The sequence below is a fragment of the Triturus cristatus genome, chromosome 11 (genome assembly GCF_964204655.1).
Source record: "Triturus cristatus chromosome 11, aTriCri1.1, whole genome shotgun sequence".
NCBI classification, from domain to species: Eukaryota; Metazoa; Chordata; class Amphibia; order Caudata; family Salamandridae; genus Triturus; species Triturus cristatus.
In genome coordinates, this window is record NC_140594.1 from 238,922,078 (window position 1) to 238,942,042 (window position 19,965).

A 19,965-nucleotide genomic window follows, 5' to 3' on the forward strand; every position below is an offset into this window, starting at 1 on the left:
GTGTGTCATGTCTTGATAGTGACAAACAGCCATTTTGGTTTCTCACTACTGTGAGGCTGCCCTCTCATAGGAATGCATTGGGGCTGGGGAGGTACAGTGGCTCCAGAGGGGCTGGGTGAGTCAGCGCTAGGCTGAATAGGCCATTCTGCATTCGGAGTAGTGGGAGGAGTAGCACCTGGACCTGAATAGGACTGTGCCTGCCTTACACAATGCTGGCTCCGCCCCCTTGTGGTGTGTCTGGGGCCAGAGCCTGCACTAACAATAAGGGTGGTGGTGCACATGAAAAGGGGCAGGAAAGTACCCCTCAGAACTGGTTTGGACCGGGCGCAGACCCCTGTGCCAGGGGGAGAACAAAGACACTAACTGGTAAAAGTATTGGGGCTGTGACCCCATCTGTGTTGAGCTGTTGGTGTGTATGGGGAACTTGCGGCTGGCCTGCCAGGAGGAACCACCGCTGGAAACTACCTGCTGCCTTCTAGGTAGCTAAAGAGGTGCCCCTCCCCCCTTGAAAGGGGCCCTGCATGCTGGCCTGCCTGTGCATGGTTTCCTGCCCCCAGACTGGAAAGAGATAGTGTGAGGGGAGCACTGTGCTGTCTGCCTCCCCTCACTGACCGAGGTGTGGTGGGTGCTTTGGCCCGACCCAGGAACCAGAGAGTGGAAAGTACTGCCTTCCTGCACTCCTGATGAGATCGGGTCCTTCCTACTAGGAGTGCATGGTGGACGCTGTGCGTGTCATGACCCCGGAGCTCTAGAGATGGGCTCATTCCACGGGCCACATTGAAAAGCCTTCCGTGACCTGGAAGTCAGGCAAGGAGAGCCTGACTGTGGGCGAGGCTGGCCGGAGGAAGCTAATCCAGGGCAGGAAGCCAGGCGAAGGATGTCTGTTTGTGGGCTGGGCACCAGTGGTATCGAGGAGCGCCCCGCATGTTGCCTCAGCCTTCTGGTTAACGAGGCAGAGGAAAGTAGGACAGAGATGGCGGCCCGTGTCGACCTGAAGGACCAGATCTGAGCACCGCCAATTGCCGCCTCTCCCCAGGAAGATAGGAACTGATTCCTCGGTTGCAGCAGAAGGTTGTGACGTCCTCTGCCCAGCCCCCACGGAATGGTGAGTAAGGCTGAGCTCTGTTGTAGTGAGTTCCTGTCGCTGCTAGGCGGGAGCAGTGACCATTCCTAGTTAGGGCAGAGGAAGGGGAAAAGGGTGTCAGCTTCTCTCTCCCCTCAACGATCGAGACCACCCTGAGTTGCTTGTGAGTGGCTCCAAGTTTGGGGGTGGTAATCTGTGTTCGCAGTTGCGCCCCCAGATCGCGGGCAGCTGCTTGAGGAACACGCATTGGCCTGACCCCTGACTGGAACAACAAGGCATTGATTTTGCACAGAGCAGGGTGGAACCTCGACGGACGCCCCAGAGCTTGAGGGGAGGAAGAAGCTTCCACCAAACCACTACGCAGTCAAGGTGGAGTGTGCAGAGGTGCTGTGGCTGCCGATTGGGAGGCCAATGAGCTCACAGAGATATTGTGGCCTAGGGTGCAGTTATGTTTAGGCCGAAGGTGGGCCTGAGGGAATTACGACGTACTACATTTCTGCTGATGATATTTGCGTCATACGCCAAGTACTGCCAGGATGCTTTTGCCTAATGTGTGACCCTGTGAAAGTGGGAACTTTAATGCCCTATGTCTAATGATAATAGGCATAACGTGCTAGGCTGACTATCATATGGTGCAGTTTTATCCCTAAAATGGGCATGATATGTCTAAGGAATATACAATGCACTACTGATGATTACGTTTTACCTAATATGCTGCACTAGGTGATGTTAGGATGTTCATGCCTCAGGTGTTTATGCTAAGTGCAGAGTTACCAGTAGTTACTAGTTGTTTTCACTAATTCTGTGATGTGATGGTTATGACAGTGGCCCGGTTGGCCCTGTAATGTATATAATCCCTGTAAAGTAATACCTAGTGCCAGGTGGCACAGTGTACATGTGTGAATATGTTCTAATGTGTTTTATGAGTAATACAAAGGCTTTTGTTTATATAACCTTGTGTGGAGTTTCTTTTGTGGTGTGCCTAGTGTGTCGCTGCTGTGTGTGTGTGTGTTGTGCAAACGCTTTACACATTGCCTCTGGGATAAACCTGACTGCTCTGCCAAGCTACCAAGGGGGAGAGCAGGGGTTATCTTCAGCGTGTAACTCCCTTGCCCTGACTACAGTGGTGGTTTCTGCCTGGCTTAGGCGCTCGCCATTGCCAACCAGAAATCCCATTTCTAACACCAACAATTTCAACAATTCCATCAAGCCAAACCCAGAGAGGGAATTGCATAAAGCCTTGCATCATGTGGTCGTATAAGACAAACAGCAGACCAGAGATAGCTGTGCTGTGAATACCATGCAGAATAAGGTAGTACAGGGCACACATAAGAGGATGTAGCATTACGGCTATAGCGGTCGACCTCGCACCTGGGGAACCAGGTTCTTGTCTCAGAAACGATGCTCAACATCCTGTGATTCTGGGCAAATCGCTTAATCTCCCCGTGCCTAACAAAAATGAACCGTGCTCATCTGTAACGAAACTGGTACTCGTGTAAAGCGCTCTGATACCCGATTTCTCGGGTCTAGTTTGTGCTATATAAAACTCTAAAAAAAATAAAAATAAGCATTCAGAAAACATTAAAGAGTATCTGCCAGCATCTTTTGGCAGATCATATACAACAGTCTAAAAACAGAGGTGGAGAATTACACCCAGCCACAGACAGTATAGTGTTCATAGGAAGGAGGGGCATCCCGTCCACTGATACTGTGCCCAGACATAGAGACGGCCTAACTGATACAAAGTTATAGTGTAAGAAAACCAAATCCTCAAAGACAGTGTTTGTACGTGAGAATTAAAACCAGTAGGATACCAAGGGCCAAAGGTGTGGAGGACATGACATCTTGTAAGTACAAAACTGTAAACGTCGAGAGACGCAGGTAGAGCAAACCTTCAAGCACGTGACAGTGACAGAGTCAGAATCCAAAGTTAGAAGTGCAGAACACCTGCCAGCGCGTGACAGCACACGACAACCAGGAACCGAGAGACAGACATGCAGATTACGCGGCATCATGCGACAGTGTAAAAGCCAGACAAAGGCCCAGATTGAGCCGTCGGGTAGCTAACAGTATGCGACAGTTTAAAACGTCGGAGCAGAGGTGCGGAACACCTTGCAGCACGTGACAGTGTAAGACACAACAGTAAACCTGCTGAATGCGTGGTGCACGTGCCAGAATGACACACTTAAAGCTGGGAGATATAACAGAATGTATGTTTCTGTTACTGCCCTGACTTTGAATATATAGTTGAATTGAGCGTATCAACCATGGACTGTCCTGACTCTATATGTTAACGACGCCTCGTGAACCTGTGAATTTAAAGGTACAGACTAGTTTCACCAGCACTGCATCTGTGGACATGCTATCAGGGCGGACTGTGTTGCTCCGTATTGTTTAGTGCCGGATGATGCGCCCACTCTCCCTCCTGGATTCTCCTTCTCGGCCCTCTGCCCCCACGCGCCTCTCCACTCACGCGCAGGCTCGCCCCCCTCCCCCCCCTTCCTCTGTCTTCAGTCTCAGCTTCCAAGCCCACGCTCATCGTTGGCGCTCGAGGAGCATCGCATCTCCACAGCCGGTCCTTGCTGCTCTGTGAGGACGGCGACAGCGCAGCGCGCGTGCGGGAAACAGGAGCCTACCACAGACCCTCTCACCCCGGGGCCAGGGGACCATGGCCCGCTGTGGACTGTGCTGGAGTCCGGGACTCCTCGCCCTCCTCCTCCTACTCCTGGCAGCAGGGACACGGGCTGCCCCCGGAGGTAAGAGATCAGAGGAGCGTTGTCAGCGCTCCTGCTGGAGTGGGCTCGTGCCGACGCCGGCTCCGGGTGCGCACTGTGCTCAGCGGTGCACCCTCGCCTCTCCCCGTGGCTGAGCTTTGCCACACTCCCTGCTCTTGTTGCTCTTTTCCGGGTTATTATTATAGGTTCATCCTCCGTGTATCTTTACTGCTGAGTCTCTGTGCACCTGCACTTCTCTCTCCCTCTGTGTGTGAATCTCTGGAGGCTGCACTTCTCTCTCCCTCTGTGTGTGGATCTCTGGACGCTGCACTGCTCTCCCTCTGTGTGTGAATCTCTGGACGCTGCACTGCTCTCTCCCTCTGTGTGTGAATCTCTGTATGCCTGCACTGCTCTCTGTGTGAATCTCTGTACACCTGCCTTGCTCACTCCCTCTGTGTGTGAATCTCTGGACACCTGCACTGCTCTCTCCCTCTGTGTGTGAATCTCTGTGCGCTTGCACTGCTTTCTCCCTCTGTGTATGAATCTCTGTACACCTGCACTGCTCTCTTCTTCTGTGTGTGAATCTCTGACACCTGCACTGCTCACACCCTCTGTGTGAATCTCTGTGCACCGGCACTGCTCATTCCCTCTGTGTGTGATTCTCTGTGCGCTTGCACTGCTCTCTCTCTGTGTGAATCTCTGTACACCTGCCTTGCTCACTCCCTCTGTGTGTCTATCTCTGGACACCTGCACTGCTCTCTCCCTCTGTGTGTGAATCTCTGTGCCACTGCACTGCTCTCTCTCTCTCTGTGAATCTCTGGACACCTGCGCTGCTCCTTCCCTCAGTGTGTAAATCCCTGTACACCTGCACTGCTCGCTCCCTCTGTGTATGAATCTCTGTACACCTGCACTGCTCTCTTCTTGTGTGTGTGAATCTCTGTAGACCTGCACTGCTCTCTTGATCCGTGTATGAATCTCTGACACCTGCACTGCTCTCTTGTTCCGTGTGTGAATCTCTGACACCTGCACTGCTCTCTTGTTCCGTGTGTGAATCTCTGACACCTGCACTGCTCACACCTTCTGTGTGAATCTCTGTAGACCTGCACTGCTCGCTCCCTCTGTGTGAATCTCTGTGCACCGGCACTGCTCATTCCCTCTGTGTGTGATTCTCTGTGCGCTTGCACTGCTCTCTCTCTGTGTGAATCTCTGTACACCTGCCTTGCTCACTCCCTCTGTGTGTCTATCTCTGGACGCCTGCACTGCTCTCTCCCTCTGTGTGTGAATCTCTGTGCCACTGCACTGCTCTCTCTCTCTCTCTGTGAATCTCTGGACACCTGCGCTGCTCCTTCCCTCAGTGTGTAAATCCCTGTACACCTGCACTGCTCACTCCCTCTGTGTGAATCTCTGTACACCTGCACTGCTCGCTCCCTCTGTGTATGAATCTCTGTGCACCGGCACTGCTCTCTTCTTCTGTGTGTGAATCTCTGTAGACCTGCACTGCTCTCTTCTTCTGTGTGTGAATCTCTGTGCACCGGCACTGCTCTTTCCCTCTGTGTGTGTGGTTGCCTCTCCCGGCACACGTGCGCCTCTCTCCTCCTACACACGAGCTGCTCACATCTGTGTTCTTCTTTCTTCGCATGCTCTGTCGTGCTGTCCGCGTGCATAAGTTCCAATGCCCTTTATATCGTGTGATCTTATTATCAATAATTTCGCAGCGATCGTCTCTCCCTCGCCTTGTTGCTCTATCCATTTACACATGCATCCTTGTTCCTGTGCCTGCACCTTTCTACCCCTTTACCTGACAGTCTCTCCTTCCACCTGTGCTGTCTCCTTGCACGTGAGATGTCATCCCTATGCACACTTGCTGTTCTGCCCCTCTGCATTGGCTTCTCTCTGAGCGAAGTCTGTCCGTGTGTGCACACGTGCCCTTTCCCCCTGCACTGTACGGCTCTGCCCACGCGCTTGTGCTCTTTCCCCTTACCCCGGATGTTGTGATTGTTTGGTGCTCTTTCCACACTGTTGCCTTCTTTCTTGGTACCCCTCCACCCCCCCCCCCGCTTTACCCACGTGCGTTCACTTCTGTCCCCTGGTGCTCTGACCCTCTCTTCCCATGCCCTTGCTCCTGATCCCTGGACATGCACTCCGCTCTCCCTGTACAAGTGGTGGTGCATCCCTGTAATATACTACCCCCATGCCTGTATTCTCCTCACACTCTTCCTGCCACATCCTGCGCATATTATAAGCAATGTACACGTGTTCCAAGTTCTCAGTCCCTCTCCTGTTCCACCCCTGCATATGTGGTCTCTTCCTCCTATAACTGTCCTGCCCAGTTCTGCTGTTTCCTCTCCTCCCTAGTCATGTATGTGTTTTTCTCTTTACATCTGTATGTGTGTTGCTACCTTGCTGTGTATGCTGACCCCACGTCTACCCACATGCTCAAGTGTAGCTCCCTATTGCTTTGATGTGGACCCTCGGGCTCCTGGTCTAGCCACATCAGCCTGTGCTGCCGTCCCATGAGGGGAGGTGCTTTACTCCTGTACCAATGCTGGTTGTCCCTGTGCACCCAGGATGTAGAACCTCATCGGCTTCCTGTGCTTGAAAACTGGGGCCTCCTTAGCCTTTCTAGTCTCTGCTACTATGTCCTTCCTTTGCTGTGAGGCTGAACTGAGCACCCAGACAGGCACTAAAGAGTTATTTCCACCTCTCATTGTAGGATGATGGCTCAGTGATCGTTTTGCAATTAATTTAATAAGATTCTCATGTTCTGTTTTTGTTTGTTTTATGTCCCATTGTCTATTTCTGTTTGTTGAATTTCACAGCGCCTGCTTTTAATTGTTGATGATAATCTGCTCTCCGTTTTAATTGTTACGCTCCTCGTTGTCTGTTGTTGTTTGCTGAGAGCTCAAATGCTTATTTTTGTTTTTATAGGTCCCATCGTCCTTGCTTATTCTTCAAGATCCCATTAACTGGTTCAGTTTGTTTGTGGTGCTAATGCCTCTTTTGATTGCCTACTCCCCTCGTTGTGTTTGTTGAAAGTCCCACACCGAGTATGTTTGTTGAAACAAAAAAGTCCTTCGTTATCTTTGTTCAAGGTCCCATTGCCTGTTTTTCTTTGTTGAGGGTGGTATTGCCTATTATTTCTTTGTTGACAGCGCAATTGCCGGTTTGTGTTTATTGAAAGACACATTGGCTAGTTGTGTGTTTGAAGATCCACTTTCTTGTTCTGATTCCTTAAAGGTTCCATCGTCTGTTTGCGTTTGTGGGAAGTCACATTGCCTCTGGTCAGAGTTCGGCTCCTCCTCGCGGTGGCTGTAATGGAATGAGTGATTTAAGAAGCTTTCTCTGGCTCTGTGATGGGTTATTGATTGTTTTACATCAACATTTTTTACATAATGATAATGTATTTCTCCTGGGGAACTTGGAAGTAACTGAAGTTGAGCTATGGAGGTCACTCATCTGTCTGATCATCTGCCTGCCGTATCTTTACTGTTGCAGCATCCCTAGTGTGGTAAACTCTCACAGTTTCCATTGATGCATGGGTGACGCTTACCTTGTTAAGTGAGGCAGGCATAGTATGCTTGGCTCTGTTTGCATTAAGCCTCCATTCAGCTGTAATTTCTAGAACCGCATACGCACGAGCCACTTACTGAGCCATTCTGCACATTCACCCTAAATGTATCTGACAGTAAAGACATCCATGCGAGCGTATACAGATGTTTATGACATGGCGGCGAAAATAAATGTGGCCCAATAGAATGTCACGCAGAACAGCTGTACTTATGGACAACACTCATTCACACATTTATTAATACAGCGCTGGTTATTACCACAACAGAACAAATATGACCTGAAAAAAATCAATGTTAATTGACGCACAGATTGTATATTTCAGTTGCTTTAATGGAAACATCTTTCATTATGGTTAAGAGGCCTCACGCGTCTTCAATTTACTGCACAAATGTAACCTCTAGGACCTAGTTTTGCGTAATCATTTTTAAGAACAAATATAATATCACGACAAAAACCATATATGCAGATGTGCAGTGTGTAATATGAGAATTATTTCCACTGTTGGGGCGTGGAGGCAGGGGGAGCCATTGAAAGCTCCCCCTCTCCTGAGTCGTGGGGTCCCCCCCTCTGTGCATATGCATCTATACTATAGAGTTCCTGTTTATCTATCTCAGCTGCTGTAGTATGTTTGTTAAAGTCCGGCTTGGCAAGAAGTAAGGAGTTCCTTTCCTCACCACCCGCATTACTTCTTCGCGTGCTGTCGGGGTGCTGTCTGGTTATGAGCTGAAGACAAGCCTGTGGTGTGCACATGGCCGCCCCGTGGTTTCTCGCAGGTCTTGTTAGTTCAAATGTCTGAGATGAGATATCAATAGAGAGGCCTGAATATGGCTGAATACGTGGAATATTAGTATGGTTTCCCCATGGATCGTTGCCTGTATGTAGCCTTCACTGTAGCATGTGCTTCGCTTGCTTCATTTTTATACAGTGATGGATCGTGAAAGGAGCAGCGCAGGGAGTCCTCTCCGCAGCCCGCTCTAATATTTTAATCACAAGGGTATTGATGTATGGTGGCTCTTCTGAAAAGGAGAGCCTGTTTTCCTTCCTCTCACTGGCTACTTATCACGAATGACAATTTTACTGGAGTTGCATTTAGGATCAGGATAATGAAATCAGAGAGTGTGATAATCTGAAAAGAGAATTACTACTTAAGAGCCTTCTGCTTTGCACCAGCCCCCTTGTAGCTTCATTATTGGCACTGGTGCACCCTATACACATATATTTGCATAATGGTGGTCAGGCCCAGAGTCAAAGCGTGTGAAGGGTTGTGTGGACTGGCCTAGCATGTTTCTTCCTTCTTGGTGCTGGGGGATGGGGGGCTCCATAGTTCAATATTCATTATCAAGTAACTGAATTAACAAGAACCACTTGCAATCACATTGTAGGGATCAACTTTCGGAATCAGAGTTTGGGAATTGTAGGAGGACTTCCAGGCAGGGATCACGTGTTCCACAGCTCTGCACCATTCACGCTCATCGGCTGGAAGAGCGTCCTAACGATGCACTTGGGCTTTAAACTCCTGTTGAGATGTTGGTGCCTCTGGTCAATCGTGCCCTCAACAAACGTGAATTAAACTCGACTGCTTCGCACTGGTGATGTACAGTAATAATGTGTTGACTGAGGGTGGAGTGCATGGAAGCACAAATTGCTGTGTGTAGTCATACATACATATCTGTGCACACATATTTGATTTGTCTATCCAATTTCCACCACATATCAGCATTGTAAGGGGCATTATAACAGCAGTTTCATGTACGTGAACATGCCCAATGTGTGCACTGTGTGTTGATGCGGTTAGACTGAGACACCAAGGATAATTACTGTTTTCCTTCAGAAAATCAATGTCTGAAAGGTGTGCTGTGAATGACGTAAGGCTTGATTTAAAGATTAGAGGATGTGTACCTTATCACAAGCATAAAAATACCGTCCCCCTTATTATAAATAAGGGTGGATGGAACTCGCAGTGTCACTTAACGGAATTCAACGGAGTTACATGAAAACTCAGCGAGCTTCCGTGGAGCTCTGGGAATGGGTGGAATTAGGCATGTCCCACTGCTTGTGCTGATTTTTAGCACAGAAAGCTTGTTCTGTGGTGAAAAATCAGCACAAACTGCACCATGCGGCGCACCAGAATGCTCTGCTTCTCAAGTTGATTTTGCCGCCACTTGAGTGGATTTTCTACTCGAGTGGCAGCTTTCTGATGTCGAAGGGTCGTGACTGCCGCGTTGAGGAAACCTCCCCGGGTTCCCTACTAGCGAATGAAAATCACGCTAGGGATGTCAAATCTTGATCGCAGTCGCCAACTTACCATTGGTGAACTGCGCACAAGAAATAACTGCCAAGTGTCACTTGATGGAATTTGGCCGAAACTCCGCTTTACACGTGTAACGCGGAGTGGTCAAAACTCCGCCAACTTCGCCTTCAGAGCGGAATTCATCACCCACCCTTAATTATAAAAGGATTATATTCTAATGCACTTTTAATAAGGTGCATAGAATATCCCTCACACTGGGAAAGGTGTACCCATCCATCTAACTCTAAATCAGGCCCAAACTTGTCGATTTTGTAAACCAGTCCAGTATAAAGTAGAAATACTACAGTACAGTGGCAGACCTACTTCTTTGTACATAGCATATGTAGCAGCACACCTTAAACATATAAACGCAGGAGAATACTGTCACTGTACACACCACATCGCATGTGGCGGAACACATTTTCCATACAGTAGATCATTGGCACAACATCTAGAATCAGGGAAAAAGTGATGACATGGAATGAAACCTGGGATGGATACCATTGGTTAAGATTCACTCAGGTATTCCCTTCTTCACATGTTTCTGTTTAATAATACCTAAATGGTGCAGTGGGCATGTGTCAGAAATCATTAAACATGCATAGAGCTTGTGGCAGAACACATTCATTCTACACAGAGCACACTTCAGGACACCTTCAGTGTACGCAGACCCAGCGCATGTCTAAGAACTTCTTATCTATGCAAAGAACATACAACAGAAGACCTTTGTTAAGTAGAGGACATATGACAGCACACCCATACAACACGTGGCATTGGCCGAAGACCTTGATTATCCATGGGACATGTGGTGAATGCATTTAATAAATCACAGGACATATGCAGGACACCTTCATTATATTTGGGATATAAACAAACGCCTTCAATATAGAGCGGGCCTGTGCAGGACACCTTCATTATACTTGAGACATACACTAACACTTTCAACATACATAGTCTGTGCATGACACCATCATTATTCCTGGGGCATATGGAATCACCTTCAATGTACACAGGGCTTGTGCAGGACCCTTTCATTCTACTTGGGTCATATAAAAACATCTTCAATATACAAAGGGATTGTGCAGGAGAGCTTTACTATGCTTGGGGTATACACAATCACCTTCACTATAGACAAGTCTATCTAAAATGCCCTCATTATACTTTAGGGCATACACAAACGCCTTCATTATAGACAGGGCCTGTGCAGGGTCCCTTCATTATACTTATGGCATATGCAAATCTTCAGTATAGACTGGACCTATGCAGCATGACTTCATTATGCTTGGTGCATAAGCAAATGTAAGCAGAGACTGAGCAGGACCCCTTCGTTATACTTGGGACACACACAAACACCTTAAATATACAAAGGGCCCGGGGAGGACACTTTCATTATACTTGGGGTATATGCAATCACAAAGTCAATACACATATGGCCCGTGCAAACACCCTCATTATGCACAGGACATGTGGACAAACACATACCAGATGTGTGAAAGAAAACCCTAATTGGAGACAGAAAAAGTGTTAGAAGACTTTCATTACAGAAAGGGCATGAACACAAAGGCCCTTACTGCACAGGGTGTTTGGAAGAAGAACCTCGCACAGGGCATTGTGGCATAAGAAAGTCACTGAGGACAGTGCTGGGGGCACCTGCACTGCACACTGTGTGTGTACAACGTCTCATTCACTATTCTCTGGCTATGTAGTACATACCGAGGCACACCTTAGGTATACCCATGAGATTGGACACAGGACCTTCAATCTACACCGGGGGTGCAAGAGAATACCTGAATCATGTCAAGGATATGCAAGAGAACACATTTTTACATAGAGAACATTGTGCAGAGCACCTTCATTGATCACAAGCCATTATGCAGAGCACCAGCATTATACACAAGACGTGCAACACAACACGTTACACTAGCTGCACGTGGAAGAACAGCTTCACTGTGCAAAGGACATGCAAGAGAAGATCTTCTTTATACAAAGGGCATAGTTCAGAAAACATTCATGATTGACAAGATATGAAACAGGACACCTCATTACATACCATGCATTCACCAGAACACCTTCATTGTGCAATGTATGTGTAGAAGAATACCTTCACTAAACAAAAGACAAGCACCAGAAAACCTTCTTTACACAGAGGGCATAATGAAGGACACATACATTCATGACAGGATATGCAACAGGACACCTCATTACACACAGTGCATGCAACAGAACACCTTCATTGTGCAATGTATGTGTAGAAGAATACCTTCACTAAACAAAAGACAAGCACCAGAAAACCTTCTTTACACAGAGGGCATAGTGCAGGACACCTTCATTCACGACAGGATATGCAACAGGACACCTCATTACACACAGTGCATGCAACAGAACACCTCCCTTGTGCAATGTATGTGTAGAAGAATACCTTCACTAAACAAAAGACAAGCACCAGAAAACCTTCTTTACACAGAGGGCATAGTGCAGGACACCTTCATTCACGACAGGATATGCAACAGGACACCTCATTACACACAGTGCATGCAACAGAACACCTTCATTGTGCAATGTATGTGTGGAAGAACAGCTTCACTATACAAGTGGGAAGCAACAGAACACCTTCTTTACACAGAGGGCATAGTGCAGGAAACCTTCATTAATGGCAGGATATTATGCAACAGTACACCTCATTACACACCATGCAGTCACCGTCCAGAACACCTTCATTGTGCAATGTATGTGTGCAAGAACAACTTCACTATCCAAGTGGGAAGCAACGGAACACCTTCTTTACACAGAGGAGATAGTGCAGGATACCGTCCTTAGTGACAAGACATGCAACAGCACACCTCATGGCAGTGCAGACACCAGACCACCTTCACTATACAGGAGACATGCAACAGAACATCTTCTTAATACCCCGGTCCTTGACAGAACAATTTCATCACATGTTTTAACATTGATGCCAGAAATGAGGTTACCTACACAAGCAGTTTTTAACTGAGTTTTTTTCACACTATACGCAAGACGTTCAGCTGAAATGGACCCTTTCCTAATAGCGTTTGATATCAGATCTGACGCATTAAAACATCACGCGAGGAGAAGTTATCGTGGCCAGCTATAAAGTTTCTTTTGGTTTAATCTCTTCCAACATTTATACCTCATTATTGCTCAACAGGCATACGTTTGCTCTGTGCGGTTTAGCATAGGTGAAGGAAGATTTGCTTTCTGATTGGCCAGAAGCCTCTGTATGTGCTGACTTTCTAGGGCATTAACTACCAGAAGAGAATGTTACCCATAGCAACTGCATGTAATGATTGTCATTACCATTAGTGCATTTGTTTGAAGTGAAATTCGCACATATTGCTTCGATTGATCATGGACGCCGGTGAGAGACGTCCAGCCCCACGGTGCTCTGGTTTCACTAGGTCATTACCTTCCAGGAAACATCTTCCGCACTCGTCATCACGGAGCGAAAATACATGATTAACATTCCAATAGCCGCCCTCCCTTTATCCTTCAGCAGAGCAGTAAGTGGATACTCTGTAAAGCTGCCAGAATCCATGCTCTGTGTCCATGGATTCGGGATGAGCCGTGACTCGTCTCCTTTACTGGCAGTATTACTCAGGCACAGAGCGCATTTTATTGTGACTGTCACATCTTTCTGCGAGATCCCTCGGAAAGGTATCACCGTGCACAGTTCACAATAGAACGCCGGCTAGTTCAGCACCTCCATTGGGGACAGCTCCCAGGGAAAGGCATTGATGCTTTCCTGCCTCAGGCTCAGAGGCTTTAAAACGACAATTCACATTGTTTAATTCTCCGAAAACATTATTGTGAGCGACTTTCTTTAAACATAAAACGCAGTTTGATTATTTCGTTGTAAATGCATTGGCACTTTAGCCTCGGAGTCAAAGATCTGCACTGGTACGACCCCCCTGCCCCCATATACGCTGATAGCATCAGCACTGTAGTTTATAAAGCTGCTATAGGCTCACAACTTAAAGGACCCCCCCCCCCCCACCACCACCACCAGCATAATGACCCCGCCCACCACCACAGCTTCTCTGGCCTCCAACTAAGCAACAGGAATCCTGCCCTCTGCACCTCGTCCCCTAAAATTGTAAACAATCATGTAGGCTCCCCTTTCCTGACATAGGTCTTAGGTCCTCCCATCGCCTTGTACAAGGCTCCCCAGCTGAGCTCGTGCTAAAGAAATACACACGCAATACACACCATGGATTAAACGGCGCAGACACCTAAACCATGAATCACGTGTGTCCTCTCTGAAGAGTCACGACTCCTACGGCGGCCTGTCCAAACACAGCTCTCCACGGGCAGCGAGCACATTATTGACGGCTCCCAAAGTTTGAGTACGATGACAATTAATGTATCCAAAGTGCTGAACTGAGCCTCTTCCTGTCAATCACCGATATTCTGCGTCTCCCCGCCTGAGCTTCTTCCGATTAAAAAATCAAAACACATCCTTTCAGGGCTTTTCTTTAAGACGAACCTTCCTCTCTGCCACGTCTAGGTGTTGACTTTGTTTTTGTAGTTCATATTTCATGTTAAGTGCTCTGTTCCCATTTGGATAGCTGTGGCCTGCCTACATACCCAAACAAATAACACAATCTGTACTTTGTGATTGCACTATTGTATTTGTTTGCTTTTGCTAAATTGGCTTCACCATTTTATGTTGTGATAAGTTGGCTGTAGGTGGGGTGTATATGGACATTTCTGAATTTATTTTTAATCTTCTTTAAAATTCTTTAGAACCCAATAATGTGCAGAGTGTAATATGCTATGATGATGGGTGATTCTGAGGGTTGATCATGACTCACGAGAGGTACGGCCTCCCCTTCTCCCCCATTAATGGCAATAAATAGTAGACCACACTCTGCAATCTGCGCATATGGTTTATACCATATTAGTTTTTCATGCTTATTTGTTTTAAAACTGTACACCGAAACCAGAATGTAAGGTGAAATCACATTGAAGAGACCGATGACTAATAATGGAGAAGTTTCCTCGAGAGATTTCAAGATTCATGCAATCCGTTAGGCATTCAAGAGTGTTTTTCTTATATCACTTGGGTTTTGACCTTTTCACCATAGTAATGAATGTGCGAATAAGTATTTGTTAGTATATTTACTCAAAATAATGTGTTATTTAGCAAGTTAACAGCACATACATATAAATATATACAAGGGGCATAACAGGTAGTCATGTAATATGGTCTTGTATTGCCCTCAATGCTTTCTGGTGACATCATACACTCCAAGATGGCAATATAGAGCGATAATAAACATGTTACCGGGTATGTGTTTCTTATATTATGGGTATTCTGCATTAGTGAGATCGAAAAAGCTGCTTTCTTCACAGTACAGTTAACAATGAGCACTGTTTGGAATTAGAATGTTTGGGTATTACCTTTCATCAATAAATAGCTAATAAAACAATTAACTTTGGTGAGGACCGGAGGATCTTTGCCATTCTGTGGCTGCATAGTTTATCACATAATGATGGATTTACTGCTTGAGCTGCATAATTTATGAAAGTTGTAGATTGGACAAAAATAGTATTTCTTGCTAACATTGATTAAATAACACTGACAAAGAATGTGCTGCATAATTTACCTTTTGACATAACTTGAAAAAGCTTGGCACATAATTTGGTCTTCACTGCTTCATAATTCTAGTCACCCCCAACATGGGTAAACTCAAGTTTATTGTGAAATATGGATTTTATACCATTGCATCTAATGCATAAGTGCCAGCCACACATGTGAATATTTAATATATATATATATATACACACATACAGAGAGAGAGAGGGGGAGGGAGAGAGAGAGAGAGAGAGAGAGAGAATAATCACTGGTATGTGTTGAATTAATATCCTATTCATGGAATCTGAACACTCTAATTGTAATCAGTGGCCAGTGTTAGCTCTGGTTTTTATAAGTTAGGTTTAACGAGAGCACACCAACTGTTAACATTATGTATAGAATACGATTTGAAATAAAGATCTGAGCAATAAAGCAGAAGGTTCCGTTTATTACATTAGGAACATATGTCTTCCAAATATGACAATCCAGTTTGTAAATTATATTAAACTTGCTCCAAAGTCTACATATATGAACAGTATTTTCAATTATATCCAGAGGATGATGGCGTCGGATAGGAAAAGTCATTTTCAGTTGCTGGTGCAAATGAAGTGTGCAGGCATTAAAAGGCAATTTAAGCAGGCCGAAATCAAATACAGCTAACGCGTGTTTTTTCACAGGGTCAATTTCAAGGCTGTGAAGAAATGATATAGAGAAGGCAAGAAGTAGTCAAAAACTATCAAATAAAAGTAAGACTTAAGTGAGGGTGCTAACCATAAGAGCAAGATGATGAAAGTAACCAAACGAATCCAAGATAATAGTAAATGTGAGAAGCAAAGAGACTTGTGATAGAAGGTGAGCGCCTACTTGTGATAATAAGAATGAATGACGAGATGACAAAAGTGTAGAGAAAGAAGAAATGGGTAGAGCTATGTATACCCAAAATTGAGGTACGCAAACATAATTTAGTGTTTTAAGAGATTATTATAATTACTTATTCATAGTAATACGAAATTAAAAATATTTATACTTTTGTTGAAAGCAAATGAACTGGAAGAGAAGAAAAATGTAATAGTATTTAATGTTTAAATGTAAGGACTGTGATGGGTTAATCTTAATAGTTCACTGAACGGTGAGTTAAAAACGTATCATATACTCACAATGAAAGGGTATGGTGACAGTAGAGCTGAAAGCTATTTGTAGTGGCTGGTAGTAGCCAAATTCTTAAGTCGCAGATGGAGCAAGTATATCAAATCGCAAATACCTGTATCTTCAATATGGTGTTGAATGGGAGAAAGAGAGGTTGTATTGGCTGTATAAGGATAGTATAAGGGTTCATGGTGATGAATGAACGATCTATCTATCTATCTATCTATCTATCTATCTATCTATCTATCTATCTATCTATCTATCTATCTATCTATCTATCTATCTATCTATCTATCTATCTATCTATCTATCTATCTATCTATCTATCTATCTATCTATATTTATTTGGTTTTGTGCCATTTTATTGTTACATCTAACTCCAGCTTAGCAAGAGTACTCAAAATGTTACAATAAGTAATAGGAAATGTATTGAGAGTACAAAATTGGGTTTAATAGTTTCAAGTAATGATTTAATTTTATAAGGTGATAATGGTAGCAATTGCGGTGTATTATCTGAGGTAGATTAAATGTAGTACCAAAACATGTGGTATGTGCCATGTAACAGCATGTTGTAAAATAAGCAACAGGCAGAAGAAGGCAACTGAAATCGACTGCCTGAGAATTGCATAAGATAGAATTGTTAAATGGCGTAATGTTCAATTGTACCCCTGTCTTAATGAGAGCTTCGAGAGGCACTAAATACTGAAGGACAAGAAACTAAATAGATAGGGTGTCTGATGTATTAGCAATAAAATAATGGCACTCAGATGACAATTACAAGATAAAGTAACGTGTAAAATAATGTCATGTAAAAAACAGACTTTTAAAGAACTAATGATGATTAATATAGGTAACACAGAATGGCTGTCATAAGTCGGCATGGACCACATGTTAATTACTCATGTGGTGCTCATTTTTCACAGTAAAAACTCAGTTGGTACTTAATTTTCACAATAACAATAAGTATCTTTCAAACACTCGGTTTTGACCTAACAATGCTCCATGACCTTTGCTCAGATATGCACTTCCCACATAACCAGGTTGTTTTTATGTGATCTTGTACAGGAGTGGACCGTGCAGGTAAGAACAGTGGGGCGGTGAGGCCCGGTGGGGGGATTCAACAGACGACGATGGACAATTCATTATTTATTTAATTTTCCCTCGTCGTCTATCGAATCCCCCCCACCCGGCCCCATCGCCCCACCGCTCTTACCTGCAAGGGCTGATCCTTTATATATATCTCAGAGGAACGAAATTGGTTGCCAGTGGTTACCTATTATTATGAGGACCGGCCATTGACCATAATGAAGTATGTAATTACCATTCTAACTCCACACGTGCTTTGATAGTAGGGTATGTTATAAAGCTAACCGGGGCAAATCTAACTGCGCTTTTAGTTTTTTGATACACTCACTCAAAAGTACCTAAACACACTACTATGACTGGTCCTCACAATACACCAGTACTCACCAAGATAGTGTTGGTCAGGTTCTGACGGTGTTAACCTCTTCAGTGCCCATGACGAGATAGTCTCGTCATGGAGCACGGTTGCGCTGTGCCCATGACAAGACTATCTCGTCATGAACCCCGCCCGCTAATGTAACGCCCGGCACAGGAGGGGGAAAGGGCGTGGCACTGAAGGGGTTAACCCACTCTGTGAGGACCGATCTGGTCTCCACAGCATGGCAAATAGATGCCCACATACACACACACAAACACACACATAGTGGGGGGGGGCACAAGGAGAGAGGGGCGGGACGAAGGCTGGGAAGCCATTAAAACGTTCTAACATCAGAAAGTTAGATCTTCAGATCTTTATCACAGCCTCATAAGTGCATCAGACACAAATTACATCTGAAGTCATCGACAACAAAAGAGATGACATCAGATAGCACAGGATAAATGTTTTCATTAGCAGCCTCTTATCAAAGCACTTTTAGGCTTGTCTGATGAGACAATTCTGTGCATTAGTCACTGCATTTAAAGCATTACTCCTTGTAATCAGTTAGGTAAGGTTGCTAAATTAAGGCTGTTTGACTCATTAATTTTTACAATTACTGTCTGTAAATCCAGTGGGTCATACAACGTAATTTCTACTATAGTAAGGGTGAGGTTATCAGAGGAAGACTGACAATAGAAAATATAGTACTAGTGAAATTAAACCGCTAATGCATTTTGCAGTTAATGCACTGAATGTCCAATATGGAGGAAGCTCTGTGCTAATGGCACAGTGTTTTCTGCTTCAACAACTACGATAGCTCAGTGGCCCACATGAGTCTATGCCACTCTGATAAATGTAAGAAATAAAGAAAACTAAGCTGACAAGCAGCATTTGACAAATGGACAGTGTTAGACCTGGCATACTTGGAGTGGTTTGCCCCTAAGCTTTTGCCGTCAAACCTCCTGTTTTTGCTGACTTTATTTTTGCAGGCCCTAGGACTGCTGACTATTGCTAACGTGCTTATGTTCTACCCTTGAAACATGTTAGAGATTGGTTTGTACACAATTGGGATATGTATTTTACTTGTAAGTCCATAGTAAAGTGGTACTACCTGTGCCCAGGGTGTGTAAATTAAATACTTCTAGTAGACCTGCAGCACTGATTGTGCCACCCACTTAAGTAGCACTTTAAAAATGTCTCAGGCCTGCCATTGCAGTCTGTGTGTGTGAAGTTTTCAACTGCCATTTTGACCTGGAAAAGTTAATATTATGCAAGGCTCAATCCTACCTTTTTAATACATACAAGTCATCCTTAGAGTAGGCCCTGGACAGCCCAAAGGGCAGGGTGCAAGTATTTAAAAAGTAGGACATTTATGTTTAAGTTTTACATGTTCTGTTGATGAAAAACCCCTATATTTATTTTTCACTACTGCATGGCCTACCTCTCCCATGGGATAGCATTGGAGTTATACTATAACATTATCTAAGTGTCATTTTCAAATGGTAACAGGTGACCAGTTCATGTATGGGTCTCTGGAATTGAATTGTAATGACAAATCCTACCTCATGTGTGGTAAATAATTTAATTACCGGGACTTAATTTGATACAGAAACATAATAAAAATAGCTCAATAAATAAGAGGCAGAATCCGTGGTATTAGAGGTTCGGAATGGGCTTTATTCCAATGGACGATTCGAATCGGTTACTCCAAGTTCCATCACCACGAAGGTTCAGGAAGTGAAGTACCTACATTATTGATAATTAATCACTTTTATACAATAGGCATTACAGTGAAGCAAATGCAAGAGGCGTAACAATTGATAGTGTGGATAAAACATACATACGTAGCAAAAGTAGGTGTAACTGGGTGTGACTAAAGAACGTCATCAGGTGTGATGTCATAATAGGGTGGTTCCATGAAAGAATTTCGCAATGTCAGCAGAAATACTTGGCAGAAATGCGCGCACAGCAGCATGACGTATGATTGACGTGCAACTAGGGGGTGAAGGGGACTTGACATTTAGCTCTACATGTGGCGACAGATGTCTGGAGGGTCAAGTCAACCTAATCCCAAATCATATCTAACATCCTATGTTTAAAGAACTATGTTATCCAAAAGAGAGG

The 19,965-nt window shown here is 44.9% G+C and overlaps 1 protein-coding gene across 2 annotated transcripts in view; it reads left to right on the forward strand.

The window, feature by feature from the left end:
* The first annotated feature begins 3,605 nt into the window (after positions 1-3,605).
* The window catches only part of SEZ6L (seizure related 6 homolog like), a 1,319,356-nt gene continuing 1,302,996 nt past the window's right edge, over positions 3,606-19,965 (forward strand). For both annotated transcript variants that reach the window (XM_085633531.1, XM_085633532.1), the window contains exon 1: positions 3,606-3,840. In XM_085633531.1, coding sequence (XP_085489657.1) covers positions 3,753-3,840 — 88 coding nt within the window. In that variant the 5' untranslated portion in view covers positions 3,606-3,752. The remainder of the gene's footprint in view (positions 3,841-19,965) is intronic.